Source organism: Tubulanus polymorphus, chromosome 7 (assembly GCF_964204645.1).
Source record: "Tubulanus polymorphus chromosome 7, tnTubPoly1.2, whole genome shotgun sequence".
Taxonomy (NCBI): domain Eukaryota; kingdom Metazoa; phylum Nemertea; class Palaeonemertea; order Tubulaniformes; family Tubulanidae; genus Tubulanus; species Tubulanus polymorphus.
Genome location: NC_134031.1, coordinates 16,912,735 through 16,931,808, shown reverse-complemented (window position 1 = coordinate 16,931,808; position 19,074 = coordinate 16,912,735). Strand labels below are relative to the sequence as shown.

General features: G+C 37.6%; 2 protein-coding genes across 3 annotated transcripts; one reads left to right on the top strand and one right to left on the bottom strand.

Annotated features, from left to right (window-relative positions):
* Positions 1–6,488: 6,488 nt before the first annotated feature.
* Positions 6,489–14,912, bottom strand: LOC141908867 (axonemal dynein light chain domain-containing protein 1-like). 2 transcript variants are annotated; one of them, XM_074799106.1, is made up of 26 exons: positions 14,885–14,912; positions 14,518–14,747; positions 14,151–14,320; positions 13,966–14,069; positions 13,706–13,823; positions 13,535–13,620; positions 13,403–13,459; positions 13,103–13,211; positions 12,860–13,029; positions 12,676–12,768; positions 12,528–12,594; positions 12,281–12,439; positions 11,883–12,151; positions 11,713–11,794; positions 11,367–11,601; positions 10,939–11,155; positions 10,676–10,750; positions 10,291–10,335; positions 9,612–9,653; positions 8,933–9,026; positions 8,653–8,843; positions 8,276–8,372; positions 8,027–8,200; positions 7,830–7,946; positions 7,481–7,740; positions 6,489–7,211 (listed from the first exon to the last, which is right to left on the bottom strand). In XM_074799106.1, the coding sequence occupies exons 2-26, from the start codon at positions 14,633–14,635 to the stop codon at positions 6,947–6,949; spliced, it is 3,414 nt and encodes a 1,137-aa protein (XP_074655207.1). In that variant the 5' UTR covers positions 14,636–14,747; positions 14,885–14,912; the 3' UTR covers positions 6,489–6,946. The 2 variants fall into 2 exon arrangements, with proteins under 2 accessions (XP_074655207.1, XP_074655208.1); XM_074799107.1 differs by having other exon boundaries at positions 14,889–14,907.
* A 113-nt stretch (positions 14,913–15,025) lies between these two features.
* On the top strand, positions 15,026–16,582 carry LOC141908898 (surfeit locus protein 2-like). Its single transcript, XM_074799172.1, has 6 exons — positions 15,026–15,136; positions 15,316–15,467; positions 15,747–15,850; positions 15,925–16,083; positions 16,188–16,351; positions 16,439–16,582. Exons 1-6 carry the CDS (start codon positions 15,041–15,043, stop codon positions 16,517–16,519), a joined length of 756 nt encoding a protein of 251 aa, XP_074655273.1. The 5' UTR covers positions 15,026–15,040; the 3' UTR covers positions 16,520–16,582.
* The last annotated feature ends 2,492 nt before the right edge of the window (positions 16,583–19,074 follow it).

Sequence of the window (19,074 nt, the reverse complement as noted above, 5' to 3'; positions counted from 1 at the left end):
GTCCGTCATCCGTACAGATGTTTTTCAAATGAGATATGGCGCAATTGGTGACCTTTCGAACTATTGTTTTAGCGCGAAAGCGAGTTCGATAGGATATCAGTGCATTGATGCGCGAAATGGCTCTGTTGTTCTAATTCAAATGTCGCTGCAGGATTCTGTAAAACTAGACGGGTTTCGTGCGCATTGAGGAAGTTATTTTGTTCAGTCACCGTATAAGACATGTTATATTCCCGATGAATCTTCGAAAACAAATACAATACCTGGAAAGAATTGTGAAACAACGAACATTCTAAAGAAAAATCTGCGTGAATTTCAAAGTATATATGAGCGTTTTGTTAAATGGCCATCGTCGTGAGTTTGAAGTTGGTTTTTCGCGTCAGGACACGCAGTCGAGAGCGAGCTCGGCGAAAAAGCGTTTCGTGCGACACACGTTCTTTCAAAATAAGACAAAAGCGACTCCGAACTGCGCATTTGATTTTGCGGTATCTTTGGGCGATTTGGAATGGTTTTCAACGGATTGCGACTAATATTACAGCTAATACTTCAGCATCACTCGTGAGCCTGGAAGTGATGCTTGAATTGAACAGGCTGCTTTTAGCGGCTACGGACTCGTCGAGTAGGTGACGCCACGTAATCACATTATTACTAACTATTAGCAGAACGGCTCGGTGGTACAGATATTACCCGCTTTTGTTCACTCGCTTTCAACTAACTCTATTTGCCTTTCTGGGAATATAAACTGCTTAATGCCTTCAGTTCGAGCATTAGCGATATTAGCACCGCGTGCGGCATTTTCGCGTGCGCTTTCCACGCGAAATAGAAACAGGCCCGTGCCGAGGGGTAGCGAACGAACCCCCTAAAATTTTCAAGGCGCCCTTCTGAATATCAGTGACAAAAAGTTCTGGTCGAGATTTTTCGAAAGTTGGATAAGATTTGTATGTTGTTTTTTTTTAATGAAAAGTTATCCATTCGCAAATGATTTACATCAAATACTCATATTTAAGATCTGTCCTTTTTCAATAGGGAAAGTTCCTCTTTTCACGGTGAAAAAATGTCCCTTCTCCTGAATCAGAACTGCCCCTCAGAAAAGCTCAGCATGGGCCTGAGAAAAGATGAATAGCTTTTTCATTTTGATTTTGAACATGACTTTATTCGTGTTTCGCGGTAACAATGTGTCTAACATGGTGCACCCATCAGGCTAACGCGACTCCGGATGCCCGCAGCGAGGGCGCGTCTCGAAAAATGTATAATTCCGAAGACATATAATTACCAAAACCACGCCATGCCATTTCTGATCTTCAATAAGAATCTACAAATATATAAGTTCGATATTTTTTCGAACGTGTCGACTTAAATATTCTCCAGATTACACCGTGCTATTATGGATCGACGTGAACCATACTGTTCAGAAAATAGACAATTAAGAAAATATCCACGGATGCAAAAATTAAAAAAGAAATAAAGCCGACATCATAATGTCATTTAACATAATCCTCAAATGTTAACCGATTGGAGAAGAACAAACTGTATGTATTTCATAACGGCGATCCAGTGGATTATCAAAATGTAAATGAGGGGTATTTCTCTCTTCTCTCACTTGACAGATCGACTTGAATATTCTAACAATGATTGCTTAAGACCCAAATCACCCTGATTTTAACGAGCCTATCGATGTTTAACGACGATTTCGTTACGGAGTTTATTTAACGTATGCAGATTTGTTTATCGAGTCCGATACAGTCTAGTGAACTTAATACCGCGAGTTCTAGGCTGAAATACCCGGCGTACGATGTCCAAATGGTCGATCATTACCGACCTGGGAATAGCGACGTGTCTTCACATGTCTGTTATGTGTGTCTTTTGTCGGATTTTAATGATGCCAGGTACTGGCGGTTTGGTGGCTAGTATTTTCCCGCGGGTCTACTCAACTGGACACTGAACGAACCAAGTTCTCTATAAAACTCGATCAACCGGATTTACGATTCCAATAACGATTTCCGACGCGAAGAAATCGGTGAATTCTGGGAGACGATGCTTAATACCCCGCAATCTGAACCGCCTTCCGGGTGTATGCTGCTGTTTTGTATTTCCTGAACACTTATTCGCCTTCTTAGTTCAGCTATACCCGATCCCCCATATTAAGTACATTTTAAAATTTGCATAAACAGAATATATCGCAAATATGATTATATGTAGCTTCAGTTGAACCCACAACTGCTGAACTACGATTGGTAGAACACTATATCCGTGTTGACGCGATGAGGAGAGAATCCCACAATGATAATAAAAAGTCCGAAAATGAAACTTCGAGATAGTAGTTTATTTTAACGTTTCGACTATATCCTAATAGTCATCTTCAGGAATAATCCTATTATTAGCCTCATTATTCCTGAAAATGACTATTAGGATATAGTCGAAACGTTGAAATAAACTACTATCTCGAAGTTTCATTTTCGGACTTTTTATTATCATTGTGGGATCCTTTCCTCAACTGCTGAACTAATTCGCGGAGTCACGATTTGTAAAATGAAACAACATTCTTTCAGAATTGAAGCATTGATATTAAAATGTAGTTTTCATGATTAACGTCTACTCGACACGACGATCTAATGATGGTTTTCTACGGACTGATCCAGGAGGAGAGTGCAGGGGGGCAAATATGTCAAGTATGTCAAGTAATTGCCCAGAAATTTTACGGGAATATGAAAAATATTAAACTGATACCTAAAAGATTATAATTACATGAGCTTGTTCTTCCGATGAGCTTTTCGGGTGCCCTTATAATATGATAAGCCCTACTTGGGGGGGGGTGCACAGACCCTAGATCCACCCCTGAGTAGGAGTGTTCAGATGCAAAAATTGGGTGACGTTGTTGCATTGAGAGATTTTCATGGACAGTGAATCCCGTGCAAATTGATGATTTCCTAACGCCCAATATTTTCACGATAAGAAAAAAAAATTAAAAGGAATAAGACAACAAAATTGTTTCTACAATATGAGTGTATTTGTCATACCCAGTACCGGTGACCAATAATACTGTGAACCCGCCCGTATGTCGTCTGTAAGCAAGCGCGCAGTTTTATTGAATTGGCGTCGATGTCGAAATAGTATTAGAATCAAACAAATGGAGGAGAGATACCACGTCAGGACTCAAATCGAGTAAATGATATATCAAATAGATTTTGTTAACTTGGTTATCGTAGCAAAGTCGATGAAAATGTCAGCGCCTTTGTTTGCCGGTTTAAGGCAATCTGGTTTGCCGTCAATCAGTATTCAACAGTCATACCCGTTCGCCTTTGCTCTTTAATGGCTACCGTGCATACCACCATTAACACGCGATTTATAATTCATGGGGCGAGTTTGAAGCCAACCACTACATGAAACGGGCTTGTCAAACGTACCCCCACTTCACAACAGTTATTGCCAGTAAATAAAAACCACAACTGTCACCAAAATTCACAGTATCATCACCTGCGTTTTGCTTGTTCGGAACATTAAATACAAGCTACGTTGTTTTGCAGATTTCTCTTTTCTTAATCAGAAAAGAAGGTTATTCTCGCCTATCGATTTAATTAAAGAAGGGTACAAATAATAAAGAATTTCTATTTTCGATACTGAAAGCCCACGACGCAAACAAAACACGGAAACAGGAGAAACATGTTTCCGAGCGTTTCCCTATGTCGTGCGCGTTTACGGGAAACGTGGTTTTGGGAAACAATATTTCCGAGATCAAACATGTTTGTTTCCATTTTTATGTGTTTCCCTGTTTTCTGCGTCGTGTGCGATGGGTTCATTGAGAGAAAAAAATCGATAAGACATGATACTATAAACTATTCATCTTTACCGATACTAAACTGTTTACCAATTCTGTACAATGGCATTAGTAAAACGCACAGAATACCAGTGGCAAAAATCAACAGTTTTTTCCCGTAACTCAGCGAAAATAGAAACTAAAACGTGGTTTATTATCGGTAATTATTTTATTTCTTAACAAATTGCTACATATTACGACAAGCTCGCTTGTTCGTGGGGAAGATTATTGCAGATATTCCGATTTCACACGGACAGAAAAATACAGGACAAGTACAGCGTTGACGGTAATTGTATCCCGGTGTTTAAGTCTTGTCTTTCATCGGGAATATTGACAAAGATGACGTTACATTGCGGCGTGATACACGAACCTATACGATATGTATGACATTTCACTGATTTCGCCTTTAAAATCAGAATACGTTTACTCGAATACAGATATCGTGCACAGGGAAGTGTGTCGCGAGCGAGAAATGTGGCGTTGATCTTTGACAAAGTATCATGAATAATATACTTGTTTGTTTTTAAGAAAGAAAAGTGGGTTTTTTTCTCGGCGAAAGTACCATTGACAAAAAGGGGTGAAAATCAGTGGATCGAGGAAAAACGCAACAGCTGCAGACAGAAAGAAAAAAAACATTTCTCTTTGATCTACGGTAACATTACGATAGGTACGACGACAGCGAAATTATTCCGTATTCGTGTGAAATCTTACAATATCACCGCATCGCTTTCAAAAATGTTTTAGGATTTAGACATTTTAAAATGTTTTAACGCCGTCGAATATGGAAGGTTTCCTATAAAACGTAATGCGTTCTTGTAGAAAATGATTCGAATTTTGAAATGCGTATTCTCTCAACCAATTCGTCAAATAACGCAATGCATTCGGTTATGCGGGCATCAATATCTGCCTGGCGCAGAAAACAGAGACATTTTTTGCAGTTTTTTCGTAGGAACTGTAAAATAATGAAATTTTTGATAAAAATGATTTTTTCTTCAAGATGATCAATAGATAGATAAAAAAATGATGATAGACGAATTCCTGTGATAAAGAATATGACGTCATTAACGTTTTCAATGTTTCTGAGACCCTTTCTTACGGTATGTGGTCATCTATGCGTACCTAACTACCGATATCGGCTTGCAAGGATGGTGGCGGAGTTCTACAATCAGACACGACTGCGGATATCAAATAACCACTGGATCAAATATCGTCCTGTTCTCATATACTTCAAATAACCCGTCTTGTGATGTCTATGATATTTCGCATCTGTTTGCTGAATTTCCTTCGCTATCCAAGCACCGAGTATATCAAGGACACGTATTCTCGCTTCTCATCCGTCAAAACTTTACGGTGGAGACTTTCGAATTTCACTTTCCGTCGTGTATACGCGCGAATGTTTACTGTTACGATAGTAAATACTGCGAAGATTTTTATCATTACGAAAGCCGTTTGGTTTGGAGACGTCCGATTAAAAAAAATGTCTGCATGTTTTTCCTCTCAATAATGTATACGCGCGAACATTTACTAATAGAATATCGATACTGCGATGTCTTCTATCATTACGAAAGCATCTTAGTGACATACGATTCTTTAACAAAAATTGTCTGCCTGTTTTTACTTCGAAGGCGTTGAACGGAAAAATGGATGCGGGAGAGATTTTTTCAGTTAAGGAGCCGTCGATTTGTCGAACGTGTTAAAGTCGACCGATGGATGTTTGTAAAACATCACACTCGTTGAAACATAAGAAGCAGAAACAATACTTGAAATCAATGGTTTTATTTAATTACTAATTTACCGTCGAGATGACGCCCTTCACAAATGTTTACCGAGCAAATCACAGTTGTTCGATCAACATTTGCTTTTATTTCCTCGTTGTTTGTATGAACTGTTGTCCGAAATGAATTCTCTAAAGCCGGCAGATTACATGTTTGTGACGATTTTTGCAAAAAAATATGGCAGATTCTTAATAAACTATGAATGACTTCCTTCATTTGAAATATCTTCCTTCATATATATTTTGATTGATCCTCTTGCGATAGGGCGTATCATTTCCAGGTGCGGGTACAGACGGCAACCACTTGGGCATTTTTTCATCCGCTAGGTAAAAAGGGCACATTCAGTCGTCCCAATCAATCCCAAAGGTAGAAAAGGGCACATTTTTACAAGACGAGGCAGAAATTCTAAACAAAACGGCAGATTCAGTCGATTCCAAAAAAAATTAAGAAAGGACACTTAGACGGCTCGAAGTAGAAAATGAGTCATTTTCACAAGACGATCTGGCTGACAAATTTCAACAAAAAGGCACAAGTCACCATTCTTCCGGATTCCATCTTTATTGTCTGGAAACTACAACTCAATACAGCAAGTTATCTAAAACAACTTTGCATCAGGACTTCCTTTATTGCTTTTTCAAAGACCCCTCGTTTGTCTTGGATTAAGCCCTTTTCTATCGTCAACACTGGTCACTGGATTCGCCCCCCGAATTCCTAGATGTCGTGATATTCCACTTCAAATGGGTCTCTTAGTCTCTTAAAACTATGGACTCTAAACTTTAAATTCCATGCTAAAACTTAACTCCTCGTCACAAAAGTAAACCACGACAATCATCATACACAGAACAAATGAAATTACTCATACATCTTTTATTCTATCAGAGATTTCCAAAACTTCCATAAAAACTATAAATGTATGCGTAGGACGGATTTCTTTTTTAAATAAGACACTATCAACAAAAACATTTCATTTGGACGGAATCAATTAATCTTAAAATATATAGATACGATATGAAATTAAATAATTAGGAAAAAACAAATCCATCAGAGAATCATGAATTGATTGGTTTTCTTGATTATCGACAACCTACAACATCACGTTAAACATTTTAGATTTTCACAATCGACAAACAATATAGTTTTGACATTCAAATATATGCAGTTGTTCGAAAAACGAACTTATATTATGTATTTTCATATATAAGCAAGAAAAGGCAAGTCTACAATAATCGAGAACTTAACTGTAGAATATAAGCATATATATTATTACTAAAGTAATTGCTGTAGTTTTGTCGAACTTGGTTTATCACAGATTGTTTATATTTACATTCAATGAAATGATCTAATACACGGTCTACAAATATTACTTCTTTTTCACGTGTTTAGTTGACGCCTGACGAGACCCGGCCCCAGTCCGAGACGGCCCGCGCGATTTATCACCCCTCTGCCCCGAGTCGTGTTTATCGTCTTTAGCGTCGTCTTTCGAATCGGATTTTTGGTCTATTTTCAGCGGATCTGCTCCGAACATTTGCCGTTCAAGGGCTCGGATTTTCTCCATCGCCGAAATGAGCTCGTTCTCCATACTGCGCGCTTTGTCTTCAGCCAACTGGGCTCGCTCCTCGGCAGCCCTGAAATTTGAAATAGATCAATAAATCAATGATGAACTCATTCAGATTACACTAACATAGATCGAAGGACTGAAGAAAAACTTCTTGATCAAAGGACTTACACAAAACCCAGGGAAACACGGAAACAACCATGTCAAATCTAGGAAAAATTGTTACCAAAACCATGTTTCTTGTTTCTCATAAACGCACACAACACGGGGAAACACTCAGAAACATGAGGTTCTGTCTCCCATTTCCCTGCGTCGTGTTACATTAGGCTTAAGACTTACACGAGTTGGTTTTGTAGGGTTTGCACGGTAGCTAATGCTTCGTAAGCCTTCTCCGTATCGGGAGGAACGATATCTTCGGAACTCATTCTGTGTTCAGTCGGGGGTGGTGCGCCGTCCGGATCTTGTTGCAAATCGGCGAAATGTGTATTCGAATCGTGGCCGATTTTTTCGAGCTTTTCCTCTTCGACAACTTCCGCAGCTGCAGCTTGATCCGTTTCTTCTGTCGGATCGGTTTCGACCGTTTCGATAGGGACAGACACCTGAGCGAAGAATACAAAAACGATGATATACCGTTAAACCTCCTGGAAAAGTTTTTCACCGGAACCGAATGAAATGAAGAAATTCTCACCATTTCAGCAGTTGTTTTCGAGGTTTCAGGTTCGGGGCCGTCATACACCGACGAAACGCCGACTACTTCTTCGTGATCTTCTTCTTTCTGAATGTCCTCTTCTTCAGCAACCGTCGGCTATGCAAATATTGTAAGAAATTGTACCAAGTCAAACAGTAAATTCTAACGCAAACTCTTCATTAAAACCGATGGCTTACCTCGACTGATTCGATCGGTTTTTCAATCGGAACTGTAACAGATGATAGATCAGTATTTTGTCTGTCGGCCTCTGATTTAATCATCGTTGAAGATCTGCTTTTAAAATGTATAACTTCGCCGGTGAGTTCGTTTAACAGTAACATAGCTGTGTCGATCCACTCGTCGCACTCGTTCTGAAAATGAAAATATTCATAAAATACGATCTTTTCACAAAAACTCAACCGAGTGTAATGTTGCTCAACACTTACTTGTGTCCTCTGTAAATCTTTAAACTCGAGATCGGCGTTTTCTTCTTGCAAATCAAGTTTTCTCTGCATTTCAGCGCGGACTACATTTTCACAGCAACTTTTTAAAAAGAAATGCAGTGAAGCGATTGGTTTAAAGTGGAATTTTCACATTTTTCAAATTAAAATTTTCAAAATATGAACATTTAAAACATAGACTATTGTGAGGAACAGCAGCAAACTGTAGAGTTGGCACAAATAGTTTGGTTTTAATGCACACATGAAAGTTGAGACTCAAAACTAATTTGGATGGAAATGCGACCTACAGAATATATCAGACTAGGGACTGTCAGGAGAACAAGCCAATGGAATAACCAATTTGAAAACTGATAACAACTTACATGGCTAGGTAGCGAGTAAAATTGTCCAATCGTTCAAACAACGTATGAGCATTGTTCGTCAGTTCAGTGATGCTCGATGCACCGAGTAAAACCATCTCCTTAGCCTCGGCGGAATTTTCCTCGCGATCGGGAGCTATGTGCAACAACATATGTACCATCCATTTCACCATTTCCGTATGTAAACTAGACACCTGTATGAAAACGAATTAACACCAGATAGAAAAAATATGACGAAGAATCAAGAAAGGATAGATTTTAGTGCCGAGTGTAGAATTCGAACCTGTTCAGTGAGTTTGGCATCTTCACTATCAATTCCATTAGTGGCAGACGAAACCCAACGTTGAGTAATTTTCACGGCGTCAAAGTACTCCACACTGAAACCAAAACCCAATAGAATGAATCAAATAGTCAACTATCGATATGTATCGTAGATGATCGGATTAGAATAATGACGATAGGTAAATGTGATTTGTAAATAAATATGATGGCAACCTTTCAATCTCACTGAAATAAAACAAGATCATTAGATATCATGTGATGTATTGAAAACTACAACATTCTTGGGGACCTTATCACATGTTTAAGACAAACCCAAAATGATTCAAACATAACTTATATATACATGTAGAAAGCAGAAGCGATATTTCTAAGGACGGAATAAGTAACGACACCAATTTCAGAGAGTAAGCATTACGAAGGGAGGGTTTCTATACTAGTTCCTGAAAGGAGATTATATATGATAACATGCAGTGATAGGAATAGGCAGGATTACACACAATAGTTCAAAGTCAACTGAACTACATTTTCTACTTGTAAAACCTCAACCAGATAGATCCAAGATATAAATAGGTTTATAAAGCTGGCTTCATGAAAGGAAGCCAAATCCGTTTGAAAATTCTATTTGATATTAGATATTAGGCAGGAGTCTAGATGGTAGTAGTAGATTTAAGTATGGGTACCTTCGATCGTAGCCAGGAGGTGGCTTTACGCTAGCGCTTGAACTGAAATGAATACATAATTATTAAAGATCTGATATATCTAAGAGCAACGTATTCTTTCTTCCTTTTGAGCAATAAAACTGAAATTACACATATTATTACAGCGTAGAACAAATATGTACATACAGTTAAAAAGATTTTTCTGCAGACGTAAAAAATGAACTGCTAAAAATAAATACTATCGTTAACCGCAACCCAATTTTAACGATTACATACTAAAAACATGGTACATTGAAAAATAGTAACAGACCATGCAATTCACCACCATCAAAGCACACTACATATACCTACATTTTTAAATTCTAATCTGAAAGCAATGCGCTGCAATCATTATGCAAGGATTAATCTTTGGAAAGATGCCATTTCAATAATGCAGGCAACCTAAAAGCTTCCAGATAAATAACATAAAACACATAGGCTTCGACAACACCGTACATCTGGATGAGCGACGACTGACTACGCAATAGAGACTAACTACACGTATTCAACGAGTTTCAAAAGTTCGAATCGAAAATATGTTTGTTTAAAACGTGTAGTTAATATCAGCAGGCGGGGAGAGGGGAGAGGAACAGCTAACCACCGTCATGCTATATGTATGGAAGAAGCGTAGACTGTAGAGCACTGTATAATATTTGTATACCTGTCGGCATCCATTAAACGTTGCTTCTTATCCACTATTATCAATCTGGACAAAGAAGATTTATGATGACTTAAATATATTACCAATCATTAATTGAAATATGAAACGATATTTTACAAAAACCATCATGAATTTAAAATGGAAACAAGAACTAAAAAATATGGATTAACCAGTAACCATGGATTATTAGTATCAAAAGCAAAATATAAGTGTAATAGCTACACTGGAGAAACAAAAATAAGTAGATTTGCGTATATGAATGTATATGCTTGCGATAAACAGGGTCGTAATAGAGCATAAACGATAAATGAGTAAGCCTGAAATAAGATGTAACTGAAATTTTAGTAGGGGGGTAAGAAGCAGTTAGTGGTGATAACCAGTATACCTTCGTTTTTTAGGTTTATCCGTTTCGAGCGGTAAGACCTCATCCTCGGGAATCCCTTGCAGTTTCGCTTGTTCCCTAAATTGTAATGTTTAATGACAACTTTCATAAAGCAAACGAAATGAAACTAACGCGAATAACATATTTCATGACAAACTGATATACAGAACCACAGCCCTAGAATTAGAAGTAAAGTTGGTTGTCCTTTTTAATGTTCAGACATAAAACATGAAACAGGTAAATTTAACGAATTAATCATTACTTACTGTCTATGTTTTTTCTCTGCTTCCCTGTCCTCTTCTTTTTGAGTTGTTCCGATGTATGTTTCTGTTTCGTTGATGCTGGCGACCCATTCTTCGATCAGCTGATAAAATCTCATCCATTCCATGTCGGGCAACGGGTTGGAGCCGTGGAGCATCGTGTTCAGTTTGTTGTCCCATGTTTCAATTATGTTGTGCAATTGAATGATACCTCGAGCCACACCTTTATAATATAGAATTCAGCATTACCGGTGATTGAACGTGATTATTTAATTAGAAAAGATACAATCATTTGATTGTAATTTCATTAAATGTTTTTACTCCGATTATTAACAATTTCTATGAGCAATGATTTCGGTATTTGTATGTCCTACTTTATTGCGTATGAAGTATCTTGAATCATCGATTAGAAAAATTGTCAATGCGATAAATACCATTTTCTCCAGTGAGTCTGATCTGATATTGCGTCAACAGATCATCGATCTCTGAATTCATGTGCATCATATTATCGTGGTCGGGGTACGGCGAGCCGTCTTCTCCTCGATGTCTGTTAAACACGATCAAACCGCAATCGGTCCAACCTTCGACTTCTTTGCGAATGTTTTCGAGAGTTTCTTGCTGCGTCAACATTATGTCACCTCCGAACTGTTCGACCGCTTGTCCGATTGACTACAAAGATTAGGAGCTCGTCATTTTTTTTTCAAACTGATGAAATACAACCGGCTGCACAAAACAAATACAGCCAACCAAATGAAACAAAACCTCCCTCTAGATACAAACCTCTTCCCATTGTTTGATGGTGTTGAAATACTCTGTCACTTTGTCATTGTCGGGTACATGATGCATACAACCATCTTCATCTCTGCGAAAGAAACAATTATTTAGCAACAACACAAGTAAAATTCATTGAAAGTTTTTCCTGTATCTAAGCAATCGAATACAACACTAACATGTGAGTTTGTTCGAAATCCTCGCGCAGAGCCGACATGCTATCTCGAACTTTATGCAGCGAGACTTTCATTTCTTCATCGCGCTGTTTCATGCCGAAATTGAACCCTTCGATGAGATCGCGCCAGGTGTCGACGTGTGTTTGTAACCGGGTTAACACTTCGGTATCCTGATCGCTCAATACAATCACGAAATGATTGCCTAATTTCTGCCAAGCCTTTTCGCTGACGTGGAGTCTTTGAGCAGTTTGTAAGTTTCGCTCAGCTGTAACCTGAAAATTCATGGCAGCAGTAAACCATTAGACCATATGCAATAAGTGAACAAAACTTGGAGAAGATCCAGCTTTCTATGGATGTTCCTGATGATAATTTACATATAAGCTATGCCTTGAAATATTCACCTTTAAGGCCAGACAGTAAGCTGCTGTGCTCCACAATTCCTTCTCATCAGTCAGAAGATTCACCTGATTTTCCAATCTCATTCTCTGCAGTTCGTAAAGTTCATGATATTCGGACAGTAGGCTGGAGTTACGTTTCGATTCCTCTAGGGCAGCGCTTAACTGCAAAAATACGGTACATGAGAATATCATCGAATGTTTTCATATGACTTCAGACAGACCTCAGTAAGTAATTCGAAATCAAACTTACATCTTCTTGCGCCATTTGACATTCTTTTGTTACTTTTCTATCATGTTCCTTGACATTGATCAGTTCACTGTAATGAAACAACATCACCTTCAGCATCAGATAGGCTTAAAAAACGCTACGCTTAGTAATGAATAGAAAGCTGACTTACTTGGTAAGAATACCAATTGTGTTTTTGAAACGCATCAGTTCTTCAGTTAGTCTCCTGTCTAAAGCTCTTTGGGCCATCACTTCTTCGTGTAAACTACAACATAGAAATTGCACATCAGGCACCAGTGTTCAAAATGGGATTTTCTTAAATCGATTCAATCTAATCTAATTAATCGCTCTCTTACCTTTTAACTTGCAGCGGAATCCTGTTCAGAAGATCAGAATATTTATTCCTTAAATTTGCGAGTAGTTCACCCCTGTCGATACAATCTACGCTGATCTGTCTGATTATTTCATGGAATACAACGTTGTAGATGTCTTGTTCCATTTTTATCAATTCTAGCAGTTGGTGCATCTATAAAATAAATCCGTGTACACTTAGATCTCCTACTAGAACCAAATATACTGGCATTTTAACTGGATTATACCTGTGTTTCGCCTTCCACGAGTACATCGGAAACTCGCGCATCGAGTTTATTCAACATTTCTTCCATAGTTTTCTTCAGTTGGACAACTTCATTGCGACTGACCGGAACCCTGAAAAACAATACACACCATTTAACATTTTTCCAAGCATATTCAAAATATTTCTAACAGGTTATTTTCACTGAATATAATTGGTGAAGTCGGTTAGAATAAAAACACGACCATAAGAGAATAATGTTAGCATTGTATTGATTTTGTTGTTGACAATCCATGGTGGGTTCGAATTGAAGAAAATAACTTACATGGAAGGGAAAACCACCAGATGTTTCTCGTGGTCAGTTGCTTGGATTGCGTACTTTCTGTAATGGAATCATAGATACTAAGTCCAGAAAATCATTTAGGATGAATAAATTGACGGATAGTGCATTACTTACTCTTCATTAAACTCAAGTCCCATTACTCCTTTATTCTTTACGATATGATATTCTTCCGGTATCAATGTGTCCGGCAACTGTAGAGACTGAATATAAATTCCGTATTTTCTTATAAGTATATCTTTATAAAAACATAGTTTGCACCTAATTATCGAACTGAATTGTACATACTGGTTTCGATTGTTTATCCTTTTGAGCCTCATTTCGTTGAGCACTAGCGTCATACAAGCCAGGTTTTTCAATCGGTTTGTTCTTATTCGGCGGTACATCGTACAAGAATGAAATGTCCCTGAAAAGATTGATAGTTTTTGGTCAAATTTTACATGTTTAAAGGGTCCAATTCTTGTTTAGGGTCCAATTAGTTCATTTCAGGTGATTCAACTAGATTTGAATTTCAATGCACAATGATTCTAGATATTAAAATCTCTTACTTTCCAGCTCCACAGATGCAAACTGTATTCTCAGTCAAATGTTTAAAGCGTTCCCTCCTCTTCGGATGGCTCCATACATTAGCCGGAGGTTTCCTGGATGCAACCTACAAACATTATATATCCAAAATAAAACCATTGCGACTGATAAAGTAGATAATACCAAAAACTAATATCATCGAACATACATTAGTAGTTGCAAGATTTCTATATCGCGATGGAGGTCCCAAAATTTCCCCGCGAGTTGTCGGTTGAGTAAGAGCCTTGAGTACATCTTCAGGTATAAAGTCACTTTGTAAAGACGTCGGCAAAGGCTTCGTCGTGTCTAAATCTTGTTGTTTCAGCGCAGGTAACGCAACTAAGATTCAGAAACGTAAAAGAAAAGATTGTTATCCACGCTGCGTAATTTTTTGAATTCTTGAGTTCCAAGTTCCACCGTTGTGAGTTAAGATTTGAATGACGATTAACTCATTGAAAATAAACTAATTTCAACTCTAATTCACAACTGTGGTTTGTGGAACTGATTCCAGTTGTTATGTTTAAGATCGTCAGTACCTGTTGCGGAATTGGTTGCACTTCTGCTGTTAGATTTAGGAGTTGAAGGTTGTGAGACCCGAGATTGAGATGAGCTCTGTATAGAGCTATAATGCACGCTTACTTCAGCAGTTGACATATTTTTGTATTTTGGTTGATTTTTCAATCAACTCTAAAAAAAAGTAAAACTGGTTGTTCAGTTGAGTTGTTGCCGGATGATTATTTCATTCTCTCCTCAAATTATCTCTACCCTGGAGAAGAAGAACGAAATCAATTTGATGAGACAGAAAGGTCGACGGCGTGATACGTGACAATGAATTGAAATCGGAGATGAAGAAGATCAGAAGCGAGAGGAACAAAAAGTTTTGCAAAATTTATGAAAACTCACAAACCCGGAAGTAAATGACAGATCCACCATATTGTTTATTGTCGCCAAGGACACTGATGCCGGACCGGACTGAGAACCGGACTAAAATTCGGTACCCGTGATCCGATTAGCTCTGATTCCGAATCCGACTTCATCGTTTACTTTGAACATTTCAAGATGGCCGCGCCCATGAAAATGCAAGATTTGCCCGAAAACGTGAAAAACCTGTTAAAAGACCACCCTTCATTAGAATTGATAACATCGGATGGAAAGGTAAATTAAAGACCTCGATGAAACCAGCTTTAGGGAAGTAAATGTTGTTCTATCCGTGCTAGATTAATCAGTGTTTACAGTGAAAAGCCATGAACACTTCTCAAATTCAAATCAAATATATTGAAACATGGGCAATTTCAACCTAACCGATTTAGACAGAAATTATTGAATATTTACAGTTGAAATGTCACTACACAGGACACGAAATGAATGTCAATGTCGCCGCAATTGAAACGTACGTTAAAGGCAGAAAATACAAGAAGGCCGCGGCCATAGCAGCAATAGAGAAATACAAGCCTCATATAGTACCTAGTGGTAAAAAGGGTCGTGAGTAAGTGTCAATCTCTGGTTTTAAAAAACTTAGAAAATGAAAGCGTAGTTAGTAACCTGTCTGTGGTTAAGTTTCACGATTGGATGAGGCCCTATTTTAAGCCCATCTGATTTTACCACTAACAATTATGTAACTAACTAAGGAAAGTGAGGATTATAAGCAAGGTTGGATTCTACTTATTACACATTCCAATCAGTTATGGTCCTTGGAAAAATGACCACTTGTGTGCTTCAGTTGAACATGAGTTTTGTTGATTGATTTGATTTATTCAATTTTCAGGTCTCAATTATTCTGTACTCTAACCCTCAGACACCTGAATAAAGAACCAGGGCATTTAGAACGTCATGTCAATGGAAAACGATATAAAAGGGCGCTTGCCAGATGTAAGAAGTTGAAACATAATCGCATAGATTTTTAACTTGAATTAGCTGTTGACCGTTTTGCTGCATTTTTGTAGGGAAAGAATGTCAAGAAAAGGGAATTGAATTCAAACCAAGAACCGGCAATACACCGAAGTCCGTGCCCGGTGTTGAATCCAACAAAGAAGTACCAAATAACGATTCTGGTGATGAAAAAAATCAGGATCACATCGATGATATGAGTGACCTTTATCCAGGTATCTATTTTAAAATTCAAACCTTGTTTTAACAAACTTCGATAGACGTCAAATATGCTTCATTTCTCTTCATCAAATCATCTCGATTTTAATGTTTTCTTCAGAAGCTGATTTTCAGCAAGAAGATGGCAGCGATGATGATGGTGATGATGATGATGACATGGATACTACGGACGATTCGGATTTCGAATTCGAAGACCTCGAACCGGAGATACACGCAAATAACGGCAACAGCAAAAATAACTCAGTCAAAAGAGAAGCATCCGAGGTATACATTAACAGAAATACTGTTTTGTATGGACATGCATCTGGTAATGTGGCTTGATCTATTACCGATTTGTTTTTTTTTTTTTAGGACGAAGAGGTGGTTACCACGAAACCCAAGAAATTCCAGAAAAAGAATAAGACCACGAAATTAAAATCAAATCAGACTTGACCAATTTGTAATGATAAATGATTCAAATAAATTTTGAAATATCATTTTAATCGGTGTCTTTAATTAGCAAGAGGAAAACTGTTCAATTTATTCAAAACCTCTAAATTCAAAGCATGCTGTACTATAGACCGCCATCCAACACCAATCTTTGGCTATTTTTTTGGGTAGAGCTTGGCACAGGATTTTTTAGTCTCGATACTCCTATTATTCATGCACATCATCCAATTACGCAGAATAATATGCCTATGCCTATAAGCCTAAAATAAAGAATTTTAATTTTGGCCAAAAAGTAACACCGTCTAAATCTTCGTTTTTTTGCATGCCTACCTCATGGATGAACAATCAGACGGCAGCAAAATTTCAACCGCCATCTACGTAACTGGCTTCCCTCTCTTCTGATATGACAAACGAAGAAACGAACTAGTGAAAATGACGATATATATTTCATTTCTGATGACGTAGTTTATTTTACACTTGGAAACGATCTCCTCTCTATTCAATTAATTATTATTATCATATTTACATACACATGTATTCCCTGCATACTGTATTTCACGAATCACTAAAACAATCATCGATGAAAAGAAAAAAAAATACACGCGCCGCTCACCGACCACTAAACTCAATCTCAAAAGCATGAAATATCAACTCAAACCTTATAAATACATTGTTACGAAATAAATGTGCCAATTAACATGGAGCCGTTTTCCTGAACTGGTTCCATTGACGGTTGAGACTATTAGTAAGTATACATACATATATATATATATATATAGATATATATTGGTTATACATTTATTCTCGTTGCCGCCTTCAAACTACCGTAAGAAGCCTTTCGGGGAGTAGAAAAATAAATCTTTTCCGCAACCGAAATTCACAACACGGGGCATCGGAGTAACAAGCATCGTACGTACACGGTAAAAACCCGCTTAATCCGTATCTTTAAGCAGGAATCTGATTCAAATGACGGCTACACTATTACAATATGTACAGTCGAATTCGGTTAAGTCATCATAGTTGGGACGATCATTACGTTGATGACTTATCCAAATTACAACTAAGAATTAGTAATTGAATAAATACAAAGTCATCCCTGGGAAGAAGTGACATCCGAGCTACTGAACTTAGTGCTTACGATTGTCTATCAGGCCAGATATTTGCGCGGAGAGACGCTATGTGGATAAGCAGTACACCTAAAGTTTTGTAGGGATTTGACATCCCGGACCCAGCTCCACGGTTTTGAGTTCAGATTTGAATCTGACTTATAGAAAATGAACTTATTTCAACTCAGACTTAACGCTAACTCGCAACTGTGGAACTGGATCCCGGAGTCAAAAACTCTCGCGCTCCACTTTTTAAACCTACACTTATACCGTAGATCAATAAGCAATGCAATTCAAATATGGATTTACATCGTGATCCGGATTAAGAGGATTCTACCGTGTACATTGTATATATCGGTAATCACTGCAATTCGTTTTTGACTAGCAATTCAACATTACTTGTGACTAACTAACTACAACCATTTATACATATAAATCATTATTCAGAATTGCGATAATTGCTGTTCTAACTGATCAGTTGGCGATAAGGTCGTTGTAAACAGATAGATGAATTCAATCAATCAACAGTTTTTCTTTAATAAATCGAGATCAAATGAAAATTACAGTATAATAGTCTATATACTACATATATGTGTAACAGTTCCGCGAGTACCGAGTCGAGTTAAAACAAGATCGTCTTCGTAACTCTACAAGTCAAATCATAACTCAAAAGAGCAGAATCCAGACATAAGGGTCTAGAATAGATGGAATTACTACTGCTTGTGTACGTGCACTGCAGCAACGGAAAACTTCTCGGAAATTCTCATCTGTGTACCGGCAAGAAAGGACGACCCCATACAGACTGTGTATTACCTAAATTTTGCATCATCATGTCTGCATAACAAACACCTGGTAATAAAGCATCTAACTCGTGAATCAAAAACAAACTGAAGTAACTTGAAAGAAATGTTTTCAAATCTTTTGTCTACGGTAAGTAACATTCAGAAAGAATTAAGAATGATACCTTGTAGGATGATTTTTTATCCCTGAATCAAAACAATTTTTTTTTGCTTTTTTTTCGACAGGCATGGCACAAAATGATGCGATCGTTTCGCGAGAAAAATGCAAGAAGACGTTGAAAATACCGCGCTCCAATTCCACGACGCGATAACTATGTTCTAAAACCATCGCTAGCTTCACAACGGGGGAAATCTCATGAAATCTTAAGAGACAGCCATTAATATGACATATACATTGATAATAGAAATTAAAAAAAAAAAAAAAAATCGAAACTCAGCATTTCAATCATCATGCGATATACATTCATTCTAACACTCATTCGCGTAATCATTTCAATTCAAACACATTTCCTCGGCCGCGATATGCACTTAATCATTTTTAATTATTCCATCGCTTTTCACTCTTAATTAAATAGAATTATAACTCAATCGCCAAATTCAGAAGTGAACAGTAAAAAAAATATATATATATATTTTCATCATCGATTCGATC